The sequence below is a fragment of the Pezoporus wallicus genome, unplaced genomic scaffold (assembly GCF_028554395.1).
Source record: "Pezoporus wallicus isolate ANWC-B61680 ecotype Strahan unplaced genomic scaffold, APGP_CSIRO_Pwel_v1 contig_4238, whole genome shotgun sequence".
Lineage (NCBI taxonomy): Eukaryota > Metazoa > Chordata > Aves > Psittaciformes > Psittacidae > Pezoporus > Pezoporus wallicus.
Window position 1 is genome coordinate 90284 of NW_026637932.1, and position 16909 is coordinate 107192.

At 38.2% G+C, this 16909-nt stretch overlaps 1 protein-coding gene across 1 annotated transcript in view; it reads right to left on the bottom strand.

The window, feature by feature from the left end:
* The window catches only part of LOC130598717 (vitellogenin-1-like), a 58067-nt gene that overhangs the window by 12544 nt on the left and 28614 nt on the right, over positions 1-16909 (bottom strand). The window contains exons 11-23 of the mRNA XM_057408433.1: positions 16436-16654; positions 14130-14347; positions 13947-14044; positions 10389-10513; positions 10201-10302; positions 9995-10114; positions 9573-9762; positions 9381-9474; positions 9094-9279; positions 3974-4118; positions 2161-2374; positions 1136-1305; positions 126-516 (exon numbers count right to left, since the gene is read on the bottom strand). Coding sequence (XP_057264416.1) covers positions 126-516; positions 1136-1305; positions 2161-2374; positions 3974-4118; positions 9094-9279; positions 9381-9474; positions 9573-9762; positions 9995-10114; positions 10201-10302; positions 10389-10513; positions 13947-14044; positions 14130-14347; positions 16436-16654 — 2272 coding nt within the window. The remainder of the gene's footprint in view (positions 1-125; positions 517-1135; positions 1306-2160; positions 2375-3973; positions 4119-9093; positions 9280-9380; positions 9475-9572; positions 9763-9994; positions 10115-10200; positions 10303-10388; positions 10514-13946; positions 14045-14129; positions 14348-16435; positions 16655-16909) is intronic.

Sequence of the window (16909 nt, forward strand, 5' to 3'; positions counted from 1 at the left end):
GCTCCCCTTGCTACTGCTACTCGGCCTTTTGCTGCTGCTACTGCTGCTCTTGCTGCTGCTGCTGCTGCTACTGCTCTTGCTGGGGCTACTACTGCTGCTGCTTTTGCTGCTACTGCTCTTGCTGGGGCTATTACTGCTGCTGCTACTACTACTGCTTTTGCTGCTGCTACTACTGCTGCTGCTTTTGCTACTACTACTGCTGCTTTTGCTGCTGCTGCTGCTACTACTTCTGCTTTTGCTGCTACTCCTGCTACTACTACTGCTACTGCTGCTACTACTGCCACTACTACTGCTACTACTGCTTTTGCTGCTGCTGCTACTGCTGCCACCACTGTCCCCAAAAGGGTAGAATTTCTTTTCTTTGGCTTTGGACTGTCTTCTTTTCAGATTTATCTGGGCGGCTGCCTGTGACACTCTGTTGTCAGAGTCGCTGCTGGAGGGGCTACTTGCTGCACTTTCGGCACTTCCACTGGCACTGCTCGCACTGGACGATGAGCTTCTGGCTTTTATTATCCCCTGGTTAATGGTATCATGGGAAAAACAAAATTATTTTTCTGTGCTGCTGCAGAAAACTGTAAGTAAAATCAGATACAGAGAGCTACAAGTCTCTCTGCTGCCTTAGGAGACAAGATGTATGCCTGATAGCATTCTTGCAATACATCACAAGCAGGCAAATTTATAATAACATGTTAAAACTACACAGAAGAATACATCAAACACTTTTGTGATATGCAACATGTGTAGAAATAGTTGATCATGCAGTTACATGGAACATGTAATAACATTACCATAGCTGTTACATCTCAGGGCAAGTTGTCTAGGTAGGCATCATTCCTTTTTGCTCCAGTTACAGTGCTGGAAGGAATGGATTACCTTTTTGAGCACATAACTATTTTGTGTCTTCCAAGAGATTTTCAGAAACGCCTAGAAAACCAGCCTGCTCTTTCTAATGTTCTTCACATGCAGAAGAGATGAATGCAAGCAAAAGACCTGCAGAAAGACTGTGTACCCAAAGCCCTGTCTTTATTTTCCAACTTTTTTGTATTATCTAAGCAAAGGAAGATAAAGAAATACAAATAACTAAGTTTTGTGTAATGTCTCCCACAAATCTAGAAGTGGATTTTTATGCTAGTACCTGGTCATTAGTATCATCAAGGATTTTCTTCACTCTTTTAAGCGTTTCTTTTCTGGAAGGTACTTGTTCCTCTGGATCTTCAAATGTTACTAAACGTACCATTTTTGTAGGAGCTTGGTCTCCTGCTTGAATTGTGACTTGTAGTTTTTCAATAGGCGCCTCTGTATAAACTGAAATTACGCAGCAATTAGCGTTGCTGTTACTATCAGCAACTGGATGATGGCATAAGCCATTTTTGGCTATAATTTTTTTTTTAGCCATTCTTCCCCAGATGAAAAAGTACATGGTCACTGATTATTTTTGGTATTCAGAAACTTTGTTACAAAATTTCTGTAACAGCTAAAGCACATACTGGCAGTAACCAAGTTTTTAAATATTAACATGATACTAGATTATTTTCAAGTCAATAAACAGTATGGTCAGCAGATTTAAGTCAAGTGCTTAACTACATAATGTAGTAGGGGATAGTGAATTAGGCATCATGGAGGAGTTGGGGCTCAACTCTCGAACAGTGAAGAATGACCCAATGGTTAGGCCATTCATTTTGATACTTAGGAAATCTAGATTTGGCAGCCTGCCGTGCTTTCACTTCCTATGGACATGGATTAAGACATTAAGGACTAGATCCTGGCAGGGTTAATCCATAATACCCTTTAAAAGTCTACTTTTTACAGTGTAGCTACAGGACACTGCATCAGATCTCTTACCCATGTCCAATTGCTCTGTGCCTGAATCCCAAATCCAATCATTCAGGACACATCAGACACGCTCTGCAGGCACAGATCAGCTCTGCTTGATGCCAGCCTTGCTGAGCGGCATTGCTGGGAGAGGTGAGGAATCACTGCTCAGATGAGTAGGGGAGAAATGGATTCCTGCTACAAGCATACTCTGTTGCCAATACCAGCAGGGGTGGTAGGTCTAATGGTAGTTTTAGTGGTACTTAAGATACAAAAGATATGTATATCTAGAAATATGCATGTACATATACACACCCTTACTTATACACCCATTATGGTTGTATTTACCTGGCTTGAAGCTCATTCTAAGGGCATGCTCTCCAAATAGGTAATAAAGAGGCACATTTTTTATAAACGCTGCATGTATGCTTTTCCTTTCAATGCACACTTGAACCCCAAATGTACTTGCATTGAAGCACATAGATTGAACAAATGGCTGTTTTCGGGAAGAAGAGCGTCCAAAGTAAATTCCCAGTGAAGCATCTTCTGCAGACTGCCTGTCCTATTAGATAATACAGATGTCAGATTAAACTGGACAGCAGTTTAATCTGTTGTAAGAGAAATATTTGAGTGTTATGATTCATATTGTTTTGGTAATAGTTACTTATGTTCTGCAGGGGGAATTAATCAGTTTATTGAGATAGCAATGCTGTGACGTAGGATAACTTGGCTTTCAAATGGACAAAATTACTAGTTGAATGGCTCGATTAGACTATCTAGTGTAAAAAGAGCTTCAGGTTATAAGAATGGAAAATCATATCGCATAGTAATTCTAAATATTTGATTTTGTTTTCCTGAAGTATTAGACAGTGTTAACAGGTTATTGATGAATCTGAGAGTGCTCTAGACTGACTGGAGTTCTTTCCTTTGATTTTTGATTGGGTCAAACAACAGAATCTTCATCTGTGTGCATGAAAGTTCTGTCTCGGTTGAGGTCTGACATGAATATGAGACTACATTAACTAGATGGTCAAAGAATATCAGATGTTCGAAATTTCTGCTCAAAACTATGGAATTATACATGTGCTACGTATGCTTGCAGAAAAATTATGATTAATTAAAACTGGAATCAAATCCATGAAATGAAAACTATGACTTCCTGGAGCAACAAAGCAAGTAGCTAAAGACCCATAATCATAAGCTTTCATTTCACATGTAATACGGGTTTGGAATTAATTTTTTACTCAGTTTACCATGTTTCACAAGATTCCAAACTTGTATGAATCACACTGAAAAACAAATTAAAAACTGGAGTTTTAATGCTATTTGCTTTCCAAAGGAAATTCTAATGATACTGTGGAATGCTTCAGTAAATGCCATTTTTCAATTGCAGTTTATTTAAGAATAATTGCAGAGTGCTGAGTTTTCAGAAGGGCAGCACAGAGGCATGAAGCAGAACTTTACTTGTTCCAGTATATTAGAAACTTCTGCCACTGAAAGTATATTTGCCTATTGACTTCTCCATAGGAAAGTGCCGTACTCATCCTCTGTTCATTTCTCATTTTATGTGAAGAGCCTTCAGAGCTGCAGGACAACAATGAAACCAGAACAGGACGGTGTATCCCACATCTCTGTCAGTCTTTCACTGAATGGATTATCATGGTGATGCTTTCACAACTCTGCCCATCATAGAAAGCCTGTACTGGCTGCTATGGAAAACTGCAGCTCAGGAAGCCATTTGACTTGACGCACAAACTGCCATTTGTCCGTGAATCAGGATGCTTAAAGCATTAAATTTGGTTCTATAAGTTGAGCAATGGAGTGTCTTGTGGAATGTTAGTGGCTGCCGTGGGAACGTGATGCTTGCATAATAGTTGCAAAGTATTTTAAAGATTGTGGGCCTATCCTGTAGATGGCAGTGTAAAATTAATTAATAAAGAAAATGTTTCTACTTCTGAAAAAGTGAGGCAAATCTGATGTATTACGCTCTATATTTTAAAATAATATTACTATAGGGCTATTTGTGTTATTAGTTTGTACCTGACTTATTTTGAGATACTTATTTGGTCAGAGGTGCATTATACATTTTTCTATGGAGAAAATAAATGGCCTCCACTGATTTAAAGCCCCCAAAAGAATAGTTGGACACTACATCACTTACCCTGATGTTATCAGTCTCGCCGGATGCAGAATCTGAATCAAAGGACATCTTCATTATGTCAGGCACTGCTTCAGGTAGAAGAACCGGAGTCATCTTACTAGCATCCAAATCCCCAATATTTCTTGTAACAGCAAATGTCTTAGACCTGCAGAAAAAACATTAGAGGAAACCTGTATTGATAGAGCACTGCTGAGGAAAAGACCTGAATAATGCCTTGTAGCATGTACTCGGCAACAAGTGTCATACCTTGCAAATTGCTTTACAGATATTTACAGCATTTTTCCTGTTGTATTTTCAGGGCTGCTAAGACTGAATAAAGGCACAGACCAATCTCAGAGGCAGATAGCTCAGTTAGGCTTTTAGAATCACATGTACAGATTAAAAGCACTGCGGTTGATGGGATGTCTGTAAGCCTAACACCTTGAAGAGCAGACCACTTACTTAGAAGCATGTCTGTCAATTATTGAATTTTTTGAGTCTTCTATTTTGATCTTCTGGACTTTTAAATTTTTAAACTCATCTTCTGTGCGTTCACTGCTAAACTTACTTATTTTTCATTTTCTTTGACATTATATTTGGGAAAATACTGCCGTAACTTCAAAAAGCAACCTGTTGGACTGGTGGCTACAGAAAGCTGCTTCCTATGCAACTTTTGTTAAAGCAAAATTAAAGAAAGGAGCCTGAAATGATCAAATAAAGTGTCTCCAGCTTGATTTAAATGCACTGGCCATGTCTTGACAAGACATCACAGAGAGATGTGTAGGAAGGTTAAGAGCCTATTTACGTAAATGTGCTCAGAACATTGTTTCCAGTATTGTGGACTCTAACAGTATTAGTCAGGACTCAAGAAGGGTGACATAAGGTGCAGCATGAGACTGAGACTCTCACTGCTAAATATCCTGACCCCCCAGCTCCATACCCCATGATCTTCATGGAAGTTGTTATAGTGCTGTGATAACTGTGAGTTTTGGCTTGGGTTAGAGAAACATCCTCAACGCTGAACACTTTTGAGAGATGAAAACCTATTTCTCTCAGCTATTAAAGTGCTAACTCTACCTTATTAGCCATTTATCAGTGCTAACATCCAGCTCAAAATTCCCCACGTGCTGTTTCTCAAGTATGAAGTTGATCTGCTTGCCCCGGGGCTTTTGTGGTCTGCCAATGGAGGTGGCCTTTGTGACAGTGAATGGAAAGACGGTCTGCAAAATGGTCTCTATTTTAATACAGTCCACACGGTAGTAGCCTAAGCAATTCCAGTCTAACCTATTTGAAAGATGAATTTGTATTCATCTGATAGCCCTCTCTTCCTCTTGAAGGCTCCTACCGTGCTGTGTGCAGTGTAAAGCACACAATTGCTCTTCTCATGGAACACCTCAATAAAATGTGTGTCACCAGTGGGCTTTGTTTTCTTTGCCATCCCTTTCTTTTTTTAGATAAGGACATGACAGCAACGCTCTACGCTGGGTGATAGGAGAACCTTGAAGAATGGAATCTGAAATAAAGTATTCTCCCTAACAAGCTGAGAGGATGAAAGAAAATACAAATCAACTTGTATTTCAGATGGCTCATCTGGGTACAGAGACAAAAAGGAAAATGTTTTTTATTTTAATCCCATTCAATAATTCAAATGACCACTGAACTGCAGGCTGGGTCTCCAAGCAGAAAGCCCTGGGGTTTCTTACCAATTTTTGTAGTATTTTTTATGCCAATAGTCTACTTCTGCCACCTAATGAAAGTGGAAGATCGATTCCTCCCTGTTGAGCACAGAGAGCTGACAAATGTAGCTGCATCACAGGTGACACATGTCAATGTCTGCAGAATCACACGGCACAGTAAAAATAGGCTACAAGAGCCAGCTCTGGTGCTTTAACAAGAAAAACAGTCACAAAGAAGGCCTAAAGCTATGGTATGAAAGAATCTGTACTCTCTGATCTCACACAAGGGAGAAAAATAAAAAGGAGATTTTCCAATATGTATTAGTGTATTTTTTGGATGAGAGAAGAAGCTGTGCTATAATATAAGCCAAATTCACTGCAGGGGTAAAGGACAAGCAATTCAGCTGTGTTGGGCCTACTAATGTTTCCATGAGCGTGGCCTTACATACATCCTTAACATGGGGACAGAAGAGCAGTTTAAAAAAACAACAACAACAACAAAAAAAGCCACCCAGCAAAAAACTGTTTTTCCAGGTTTTAAAGCACAGCATGAAATTATACCCAGATAAATGAGGAGCAAGGGACTGTCCTCCAAACAGATCTTTAGCATTCTTTCTGCTCTGGCGAAACAATAATTTCTGCCTTTCCTATGCCTCATCCTTCTGACCTTGGTTGAAAGGTGTTATAAAACCAGCAACTTGGAGTACCAGGCATTTCCCTTCTTGCTCTCCAGACACACCATGCTGCCTTGTGAGCTCACAGTGTTCACTGGCTCTTCTGCATTTTCAGCTACCTGAGTTGTATACATGTTGTACACAGTGCTGTAATTTCATAATTCATCTGATAAAATGCCTATGTGAAGCAATTTGTGCTTATCCTACAGTTAAAACCAGCAAAAAAAGCTCTGTGATACAAACTGTATTCAAGCTTATGTATATACTTCAGTAGCATGTTATTATAAATATATATTTGCAAAGTGCATTTCCTGGCAGCTCTCCATATTTATACTTTAATCACAGGGCTCTAATTTTCCCTGAAATTTATTTGATTTTTACTTCTTCTTGTAAATTTTGTTAAAAAGTATGTTTAAGTAGCCATCTGCTAAATAATTATGTTAAAAGAGCCTTAAAAATAACTATTATTTTTAATTAAATTTAACTTTGATAAGATTGAATTGAAACACATGTTATGTATTCTCTCTATGGTATGATTAATTATTTTGCTCTGATTTTTCTATAAAGAAAGTTGAGTTTGTAATGGGCTGATTTATCTTGGGAATGTAATCTCTCTATTGCAAAAGGTTTCATTATTTTTTTCTTTAGAGTCTGTGATAGCCCACCTGAGTTTCTCTTCAGCTCCTGAAAATTTATATAAATCCCCACAACTGTGACAGGTTATAACCTGTATGGTGTGTAGGATATAACCAACCTTAATGCTATTGAAGACTGTTTGCTTCCCTTGACTGGATTTGAGAGATGAAGTGGAAAATAAAATCACATCCTGACTTCCTCTAATGACATAGTACTAGAGAATGTAACCCACTGACCACCAAGACAAAGTACTCAATGCTAAAATATTTTTAAGAGAGCTCACAAACAAATGAAAGAGCAATAGTTTCTGGAAATGTTTCTTTAAATGGGATATTTAAAGCTAACAAGGGAAGTTGTCAGAATATCTCTAAAATATTGAATTCAACAGGTCCTTTATTCTTTATAGGATTTATGCAAAAGGAAGAGAAAGTCTATGTAAAACTGACTCACTCTATATAAAGTACACATGTACACTTTCTCTCTCTATCATGCCTGCTTGTTTCTCTTCATAGCTGTAAGATTTTACGTTTCTTGGTCTTTGACCTTGCCAGTGATGTAGTTCAATGTTATATTTGCTAGTTATTGCTTTACCTTCACTTATTGCACTTTCATTGCTCTTTCATTGCTCTGTGTGATTTCCACTGACCATTTGTTTTGTAACAGTGAACAGGAATACTTTTTGGAGAAAATTTGATGGTACTAAAAGTTAGCTAGTGAATCTTAGTTTTCTCACATACTTAGCATTATAGAGCTATTTCCGAGTGACTACTTCACTTTATAAATGATAATGCTGCAGGGTCTAAAACAGTGCTTGGGCTGGAACTCATGGACTTCTCTGCTGTAATCCCTCGTGTATGATACTGGCAATGCATTTAACCCTTTTTGTGTCTGATTTGATATCCCCTTAAGTCAAAGGAGGAAACTATTTTTATTTTGCTTTGCAGAGAGGATCCTTCTGCTAAAACCTGCAGCTCTGCTTGGGGCTCTGAACTCCATATCACTGTTCAAAATTCTCAGTTCGGCATCCTTATTGAGCACATTAATATCCACCTCACCCTCTCCAACACAGGGCTAGGGAGAGCAGGTGCCTGCTGTCCTGATGACCCTGGGAGCAGACTGTCCTGGTCTTCACAAGAAACAGAACAAAAGAAAACACACAGCTAATTTTAGCTCTATGAACTGCCCAAACCTTCCCCAGTCTGCACAGAGAACCTGATTACAATCACATTTGATGGAGTAGAGGGATCATCTTAGGGAGGAGTATGCAGGATGGTCTGTGACCATTAAAGGGCAAGGGAGAATAATGATTAGCCTAACCGGTGGTTAAACTGGGGGACCTGCAGAGCTTCTCTGGGCCAGCAGCCATGAATGCTAATTGCAGCTGGATCAAGCAACTGAGCTCTTTTGTTACGGCTGTATTCCTAAAGCAGAAACTTGTTAACATTTCAGTGTATTGTATAATAGCTGATTTCTGTTGTCAGTGATGCTTTTTCTTTTGTGATGAATTTTCGGGTTGTCTTTCTCAGTATTTTTTCATGTGTATGTGTGAAGGTTTTCTTTGGTCTACTGCTTTGATTCCTTGGACATACTCTTTCTGTTTCCTCCCTCTCTTTGTAGTTGTATTTCCATCTGTTTTCATTTGTTTGGCATCTGGCTGCAACAGTTTTCCAGAGTGTATTGTAACTGCATGCACTGATAATGAATCAAGTAAACCTAACAGGTAAGAAAACCAAATGGCAGCCACAGGGAAACAAGGTAAAAACACAAGAAACACAAAATCCTCTCTGCTTCAAGGCATTAAATGCAAATATATGTGGGTTATCTGTTATAAATGGTAGCATTCATCTGGCTTATATCTTACTTAATTTCTCCAGTCCAAATATATGCACTGGATTAGAAATTTTATACCATTTGTGTTTCAAATAGCTTATGGGTCTCAATAACTGAGAAATAGTCCTAAGTAGCATTCTCAGGTTGCAGCCACAGGAAGTAATGCATATTTTCAAGGAAAGCTTTGGTACATGTCACTTCATTTAAAACAAATAAACTACAGTGATCATTGTCAGTTACCCAAGCTGTCATTCAAAGACAAGCAACTGTTCTATTTGTAGACTCTGCATTGCTATAAAGAAAGATAATAAGTGCTATGTCTTACCTTAGAGTAATTATGTTAGTCTCATCTTTACATGATGGAATTTCAATTTTGATATTTTTTTCCTTCATCTGGACAGTGGCAACAACATTCACAGGTACATGAGCATTTATTTTGGCGTGTGCTTCCAGCCCTGCTTGTACTATGTATGTGTTGATCCCCATCACAAAGATCATCTCCTTAGCCATGCTGAAAAGGTATAATGCAGGTAAGATTATGTTCAGACAGCTGTGAATTTTTATGGCGTCTGTCGCTTAGAAACTTTCTTTTATTTTATACTAAATATTTACCTTAGACTCATTTTGGATCGCAGCCTAATGTTGGCATTTAGTAATTCAGTCAATCTGAAATCAGATTTTGGAGAAGGTGTAATCTGTGCTTGAACTATTACAGAGAGGAAAAAAAAAAAAAAAAAGAGTGTTAAAAATCCCGTCCAGTCCTGACAAGAATGTTTGTATTACTCAGGTCTTGAAATCCATTACCGTTCCCTGCTACTTTTGTGATGGAAGAGTAATAGAAGCTTGTCTCTGTTGGAAACCCAGTGCAGGTGGGCACAATACGACGGATCTCAGAGGAGAGTAAGGCCTTGGTCCACTGCCTTGCTACACCACTTTGAAGGCTACTGATTATTTTCCTTATCGAAGGGATTTTTTCTTCAGGTCCATACCATGCCTGCAGTTACAGAGTTCAAACTGTGTAAATAAACAGAACTCGAATATCATGATGCATGTCATTAAATATGCCTCAGAGGAAAGACTGCTAGCAATGATTATAGCTTGACCTTATTAATACTAAAGACAAAACACCCTCTTGAAATCAGAAATTAAAAGAAGAGTCAGAATTTGTGAAAGCATAAAATTTTAAAGCATTTGATGTGTTAGTGGTGGTATTTTCAAAACTATACCTGCAATGCATTTTGAATGGCATTTTTATCTAGTCCACCGAAAAACAGCTCTTGGCCAAACATCTTCAAGTAGGCTGATGCAAAAGGTTTGTCACTGGAGAATGCCTTCCAGTCAGAGAGCTGCATGAGAAGAGGAAGAAAGCCTGATTATTCATAACATTTCAGGTAGCAATACCTTAAAGATTCTCTTTTCCTTGAGAATTTACCTTTTTCAGGACTTCCTTGAAGTCATAGTCGGTCTCCCAGTCCCTGTCAGGAGAGTAACCTGTAGCAAATATCTCCTGCAGTCCTTCAACTGTTATTCCAACCTGCAGGAAGAAGTAAAGTGTAAATGCCATCTGGATGATGGTCATAACAAGGGATAAGAGGGCAAACTGCAGGTAGACTAAATTACCTCCAAGGGATCAGCAACTCTGCCTAGGAAATGTGTCCGCAGCTGGGACATTGCCATCGTTGGAATTAAACTGCCTGCATTGTTCAATACCAAATATTTAGCTGCCAGTCCACTCATAAGAATCTCTGAAGAGAAATAGGCAGTAAGATACATCACAGTTAATTTTTAAAGCCACAGTACACAGATTGTATCAATTTACTAATTGCATAATTCAACTGATACAGCACAATATGAGAAAAGCCAGAAAACCCAGCTATAAAACTGATGTTATAAACCAATTATAAACAGAATATTCTGCATTTTTTAACTATTAGTGGGTAAAATTACAAGTCCCCTGCTCATTGCATGGTGATTATGTTATTTTTCCAATTGCTTCTGCTATATCATTTACACCCATTCAGATTCTGTAACGTCAGCTTATGAAATGCTTTTATGAGACGTCATTTAGGGCAACTTGACAAAGGGGATTAGAAATAAAAAAAGATTTGCCATCCTTTGCTAATCATTTAGGGAAAGTGATAAAGATGTCCTATAAGGACAGATCGCAAGGTGTAGATTTGTCTCTCAAATGACTCAGAGGCAATTTAATACATTTAGTTCCAAATTCTGTAACTCCTTAGATGAAATGTACTAATTGTTAAGTAATTGTTAACTATTGAGTGAACTTTGAGTAAGCATAGTTTGAGTCTATTTATGTTCTCTACATTAGATTTGTCATCTATAATGTTCTTAGATACAGACATTATGTGCAGAGCACAGTCACCTATTCTTCCTGATCTTGGCACAGGTCTATACAGTCCTGTTTTCTGAGTTAATGTAATCCAAAGGCTTTTCTAAGTTTCCATAGGTTTCAAGAGGAACAAGGCTGTCATGATATGTAGGCATCTCTGTTATGCTTCCTTTTTTCCAGACTTCCTCTCTCTTCTCATCCTACACTAGTTGGAAGACGGGGAAGTATTTTAGGAGTCCCTACGTTAACTTTCTGCTATTCTCATTTTATACATAGGCACCAAATACTTAAATCCTAGCACCACCAGAAATAAGCTTTGGGAAGCCAGTACAGCTAGAACAATTGCAGAGCCCTGGAAGATCCAGACCAGTAAGTTTAGTGCCTGCACGGAAATTATTGGTGAATATATTTTCAAATATTATGAGAGGGAGTGAGTCTCTGACCTCTTCCCAGAAAAGCAGTGCATAAATTCTCATAAATTATTTAGCCAAAATTTAATGAAAAGATTATTGCTTGGTTCACAAATGGGGGTGTTATGAACACTCACACCCACATTACTTCTCTAGTGCCACTCTCTGGGTTTCAGATAATATCTCACTTGTGTGTCAACACTTTCTTATTCTCTTCTGAATCCATGCATGCAGATAGGGATCTGGATGATCCTTCACCCTTGTTTACTCCTCATATTCAGTTGTTTCCTGTCAGATTGCTAGGACTAATTTTGATTTCTAATTTATCATGGCAGATTCCAACTTTTCATGCATTTGAGGAATAGTTTGTTGGAAAAGCAATCCACTTAGCCTAGTAGGTCTGTATGAACTGGCATTTTACTAAATTGTTTTCACCGTTTTGCTGTATATAGCTCCTGCGCTAACCAAAGTGCTAGGCACTACCTACCTAAAACGCACTGGTTCAATAACAGCTCTTACAATCAAAATACAAGTATTTATGACACCTCCTATGGCATAAGAGAAGAGAGCATGGATATTTTCCATACCTTGGGCATTCACACAGCGCTAATGCTCATCATAGAATCATACAATGGTTAGGGTTGAAAAGGATGTTAAGATCATCTAGTTTCAACACCCCTGCCATGGGCAAGGAAACCTCTCTCCAGACAATGTCTCTCAATGGAAAATCCAACTGATACAGTCAGATCATGTACTGTAACCACTTTACTGTGACAGCGTGATGGCACCTGGATGTATCTGACTAAATGTCTTGCCCTAGGGAAGGGGGGAAAAAATATCAGTGATCAAAGAAACCAGTCTTTGGTACCTATGAACATTAGTACACAGACTTAATAATATGAGTCTGTGCATATTGAGAGTCAGATTCCATTAGTCCTCACGTTAAGCAGAAGCTGGGTCATCCCTTAGATTTCAGTGGCAGTGTGTAGAGCAGGAAGCACTGTTTGTGGTGACCATGTCTGACAGATGCTATTTACATATCCCTCTGCCAGCTACCCTCATGCATACTGCACCCCTCTTTTTCACTGTGTGAAAATCCAGATAGCTCATTTTAAAATCAAAAATAGGATGAGAAAATGAGTACCTAAAACTAGAAACACACATCTGCCTATTACTGGAAAATGTATTGCTTCCTGAATGCGTTTTAAATGGTAAAAAATTGACTGTATTTATTTGCGTGCTGTCTCCACCTTTGAGGCAGCAAGCATATGTATAATTTATTACTGTGATTGTTGTGGTATGTATTACATTTATTTTTGTTATTGAGCAGTTTAAATGGTCATGTAAAAATGATGAAACAGGGGCAGGAAACAATAAGATCTACAGAAATCTTTCAAACAACTCCCCTCCCTCCAAAAAGAAGGCAAAAGAACTTGTACATTTAGCACTGTGCATTTCATGTGTTTCAGAGTCTCTTTTTCTGTTGATCACTTTGAAAATAATGTTTGCATGTACCAGTGAATAACAAAAACACTAAAAACTTCCAGGCGCTCTTATATAAACAGCATGTGTAAGGAGACTGTGTTGGTAGATATGATCTCCCTAGTCTGCCACCTGCATATGCCAAATCACTGATGCTGTCATGGTCATTTACATAGGTGAGTTGCTTGAAAAATCTCTATTGAGAAAAATAACACACATGGAAAATAGAAATAGCTACAATTTGGCCTAACAAGAGCTGCTTTCTAATCTGGCCCTCCTGAATACATTTTCATGTGCAGCTCCCATTGATGTAACTGATCAGCCTCCAGATCCCTCCCATATGTGGATCTGCTCATTCCAGAAAAGAATCCTGGTAGGAAGATGCAAGAAAAATCTTTAGACAATAAGCCTGAGTTAACTGCTTATGGGTGCAATGAATTGTCACATCTGCAGAGTTTCTTTTTCACTGGGCACTACTGTTGGGGGTGAAGATTATTTAGCGTCATATTTGAATTCAGTAAGAGTTGTAGGTGTTCAGCACTGGTAGAAATTAATTCACTTCAGCAGTAATTTAGGTCCCTTCTGTTTGTTTGGTGCTGAACAATAGTATGAAATTACTAAGCACCACTGAGATTACAGCATTAGATACAGGAGCATGTGCCTCTCTGGCTAATGAAAATGGAAGGTTAGAGCCCCACAAGTCCTCTGGTAATTTCATACTGGCAGTGTACAATGCAAAACACATGGGGACATAAACACTCTCCAAATGGAAAGCCTGAGATTGTTATTTCTTTATTTATTTTTTCATGGAACATGAGAGAAAAGGGAGGAACAACATGCAGCTAAACAGCTGGCTAGGAGAATTGGGTTCTCATACTGTACAATTTTTTTTCATTGAACTGTATATATATATCTACAAAATCTTCTGAATCTTACCTTTAAACATACTGAACCGGAAAACCTTGCTGAACTGATATCCAGATCTGTCAAATTTGGCACTTAATGCTCTGATGGCCATTCTGCAGGCAGAAGCCCTGGAAAAATTCAGTGAGCACATTAGCACTTCAATTAGTTTGCAATTAGTTTTTCATCTAAGGAAGGGATCCAGATTTTCCTTACACTGCTTGAAGATCTGGAGCTGTGCTCCTACCCAGGGCCCTCACGTGAGAGTAGATGAAACTTGCCACTTGCATGCTAGGTTCCTTCAGGACAGCATCAGCTACTGTCATTAGTATTGGAAGACCTGGCTTGGTTTCAAGCAAAACCACTGCAGCTAACATTCGGACCCGAGGATGAAGTTTTTGATTCAGGAAAATCTCAAGGGTAATAGCCTGGACCTGAAAATAATAGATGCGCTCAAATTTACAGTGTGTTTGAACATTTTGCTAATAGCCATTCATCATCAGTGAAATGTGTAGTATTTAGTTATTATGGCAATACTGTGCCTGGTTTCACAGTCTGAGGGCTGAAAGAGGCATTATGGTAATGTAGTCTGACTTCCTACACAATCAGACTTTGCTGGATAACTTCTACATCAAGATCATTACCTCTTTTTGAGCTACAGCAAAATGTATCTGGAGCATAACCACACTAGGTAAAAGAGATTTCACAGATCCATTACACACCTGAGAAGGGGTTTCAGTGATCACTTATCCCTACCCATAAAGGTATGCCTTATTTCTAATCATTTGGTATGCCTTATTTCTAATCATTTGATCTCCTGGGGCCACTTCTGCTAAATAATGGAATAAAAATGCAATTAATAAAATCCAGTTTATTACCAGAAATCTCTATGCCAATTAGGAAGCTTAAAACTGAAAGTTTACGCAACAAATGTAATTTCCACAGTACTACCTGTGACCAATATGACCCATATATTTGACCTCAGCAATACTCAGTGTCAAGACTAATTTTGTACTGGAACCTTTGCAGTTTCCACTAGTTGTGCTGAAGCCTTTAACCCTAGCTTCGAAATGGATGTGAATGGTGTAACACCGTGCTGGTAGTCCCTCTGCAAAGTCCTGTCCTGACTGGGACGATACACACCTAGCTCTCTGATGAAAGTCTGATCCAGAAAACTCCCACAAATTTTGGAAGCACTCTGGTTTTATTGATTTAAATATGTTGATTATCAAATACCAAGGTAAAAGTGGTCAAGGATGCAGTAGCCTCTTTCTAAATGTTACTACCATTTCAAATTAAATGTTAAACAAATAGAAAAGGGAGACTGTGTATTAAGTCTGTTTAATGCAAATATGGGTGTGTAGCTAGCTGCAAACCAGGCATTAAACTAGTTTTGAACAATGAAAAATCCAGCCACAGGCATTGACTTTCTCCAGATCAATTTTCTCCAAAGAAAACGCATAGAAAATAGAACTAAACAGTGGTCTGGGTCACATGTGGAAAGCCAGGCCAAAGGGCAATCAGAGACACAGCATCATTTTCAAACACTAAACTGTTTTTTTTTTCTTCCCTGGCAAATACTGTAACTCCTACCCTTGCTATTCTCTCCTCCTCCCACTTTTCCCTGTCTAGCTACTGCACTCTGGTAAATTTCTTTATTCTTTAACTTAAAAGCATACCCTGGCACACTATTGTCTGTGGATCAATATGTTCACTCAAACCTGGGAATCATATGCAAAAACAGTATAACGGAAAAAACAGACAGATTAGTAGCAAAATAGTTAATGAAAGCTTTTCTTTTACTTTTTACATTAAGAAAAGACATGTAAAACAAAAAATCAGTATCAGAAAAAAATATCTTGAAAATGCAAGGTTTTCTTTTTGAAGCAGTTTGTTTTAAACTGAAAACGATTGTAAAGTGATGTCTGTGGTGGATGAGAGTATGCCTGTGTAACCATTGTATGTGATATCTAATCATTATCCCGTTCAGGGACAAAAGTCACATTTAGTAAATGTTCTGCTTATGACTTAAACCCACACAATGTCTGTAAATTTGTAATTAGGATGCAAACCTCTAGTATCTATTTACAGTAAGATCTGGTCTTGAATTACAATTAGATGTGACAGTATTAAATGTCAATTCTCTGAAAACCTTGTTTTGTGGTTCTTTCACATACCAAAGTTGAAGTAGCACTAAACATATTTTGGTCAATGATTTAGCTTTCTGTCTAATGTGCTTGGAAAATAAATGTTTGCAATGGAAATACTGATTTGTCTTCAATAATAGGGTAATGACTATCATTTTAATGGAATTTTTGTTGCAGTCTGAAATACTAGAGATTAATGTCAAAAGGAATAAGACATACCAAGGAATGACTAAGTATTTTAAAAAACCCACAACATATTAAAGGTATACTTGAAAAAATAAAAAAAAAAAAGAAAAAAATCTGCTCATCACCCATTGATTATCAACCTTGTGTTTGGTTGTCATAGGTGCAAAGGAGGCAGCTTTGTTTCCTTACCAGTTTTGGATCTTTCATGCCTACGTTTTTCAGGGCCATCACAGCAGTTGCATGGACCTTGAGAGGCAAATCTGAGGCACCAGCTGCATATCCTGGCAAAAATTTCTTGATGTGCTTGATGCTGGCTGGATGTCCTACATTCCCAAGGGCTTTCAAAGCCAGGGAAATGTCTTCTGTGTTAGATTTGCTCAATACCTCTCCTGCAAAGCCATGAAGTAGCTGAAAAAATAAAACAGATTTTCTGTTGAGTTCAATTCCAGCTCTTATCTATATCCCATCCCCCAGCCTATTTTGAGGTTTGACTCTGATAATTTCAGTTTGTTCAATTCACTTACTTTAAATATTTTCAAATTCTTTCTGTCCTCATGAATAGGACATTTTATTCATAGAACGAGCATAGCCAAGAATGCTGCAATGAACAGTTTCTTCATCACTGTGCCTTAAAGTTATCAAGTAAGAGCTTTAAAATGAAAA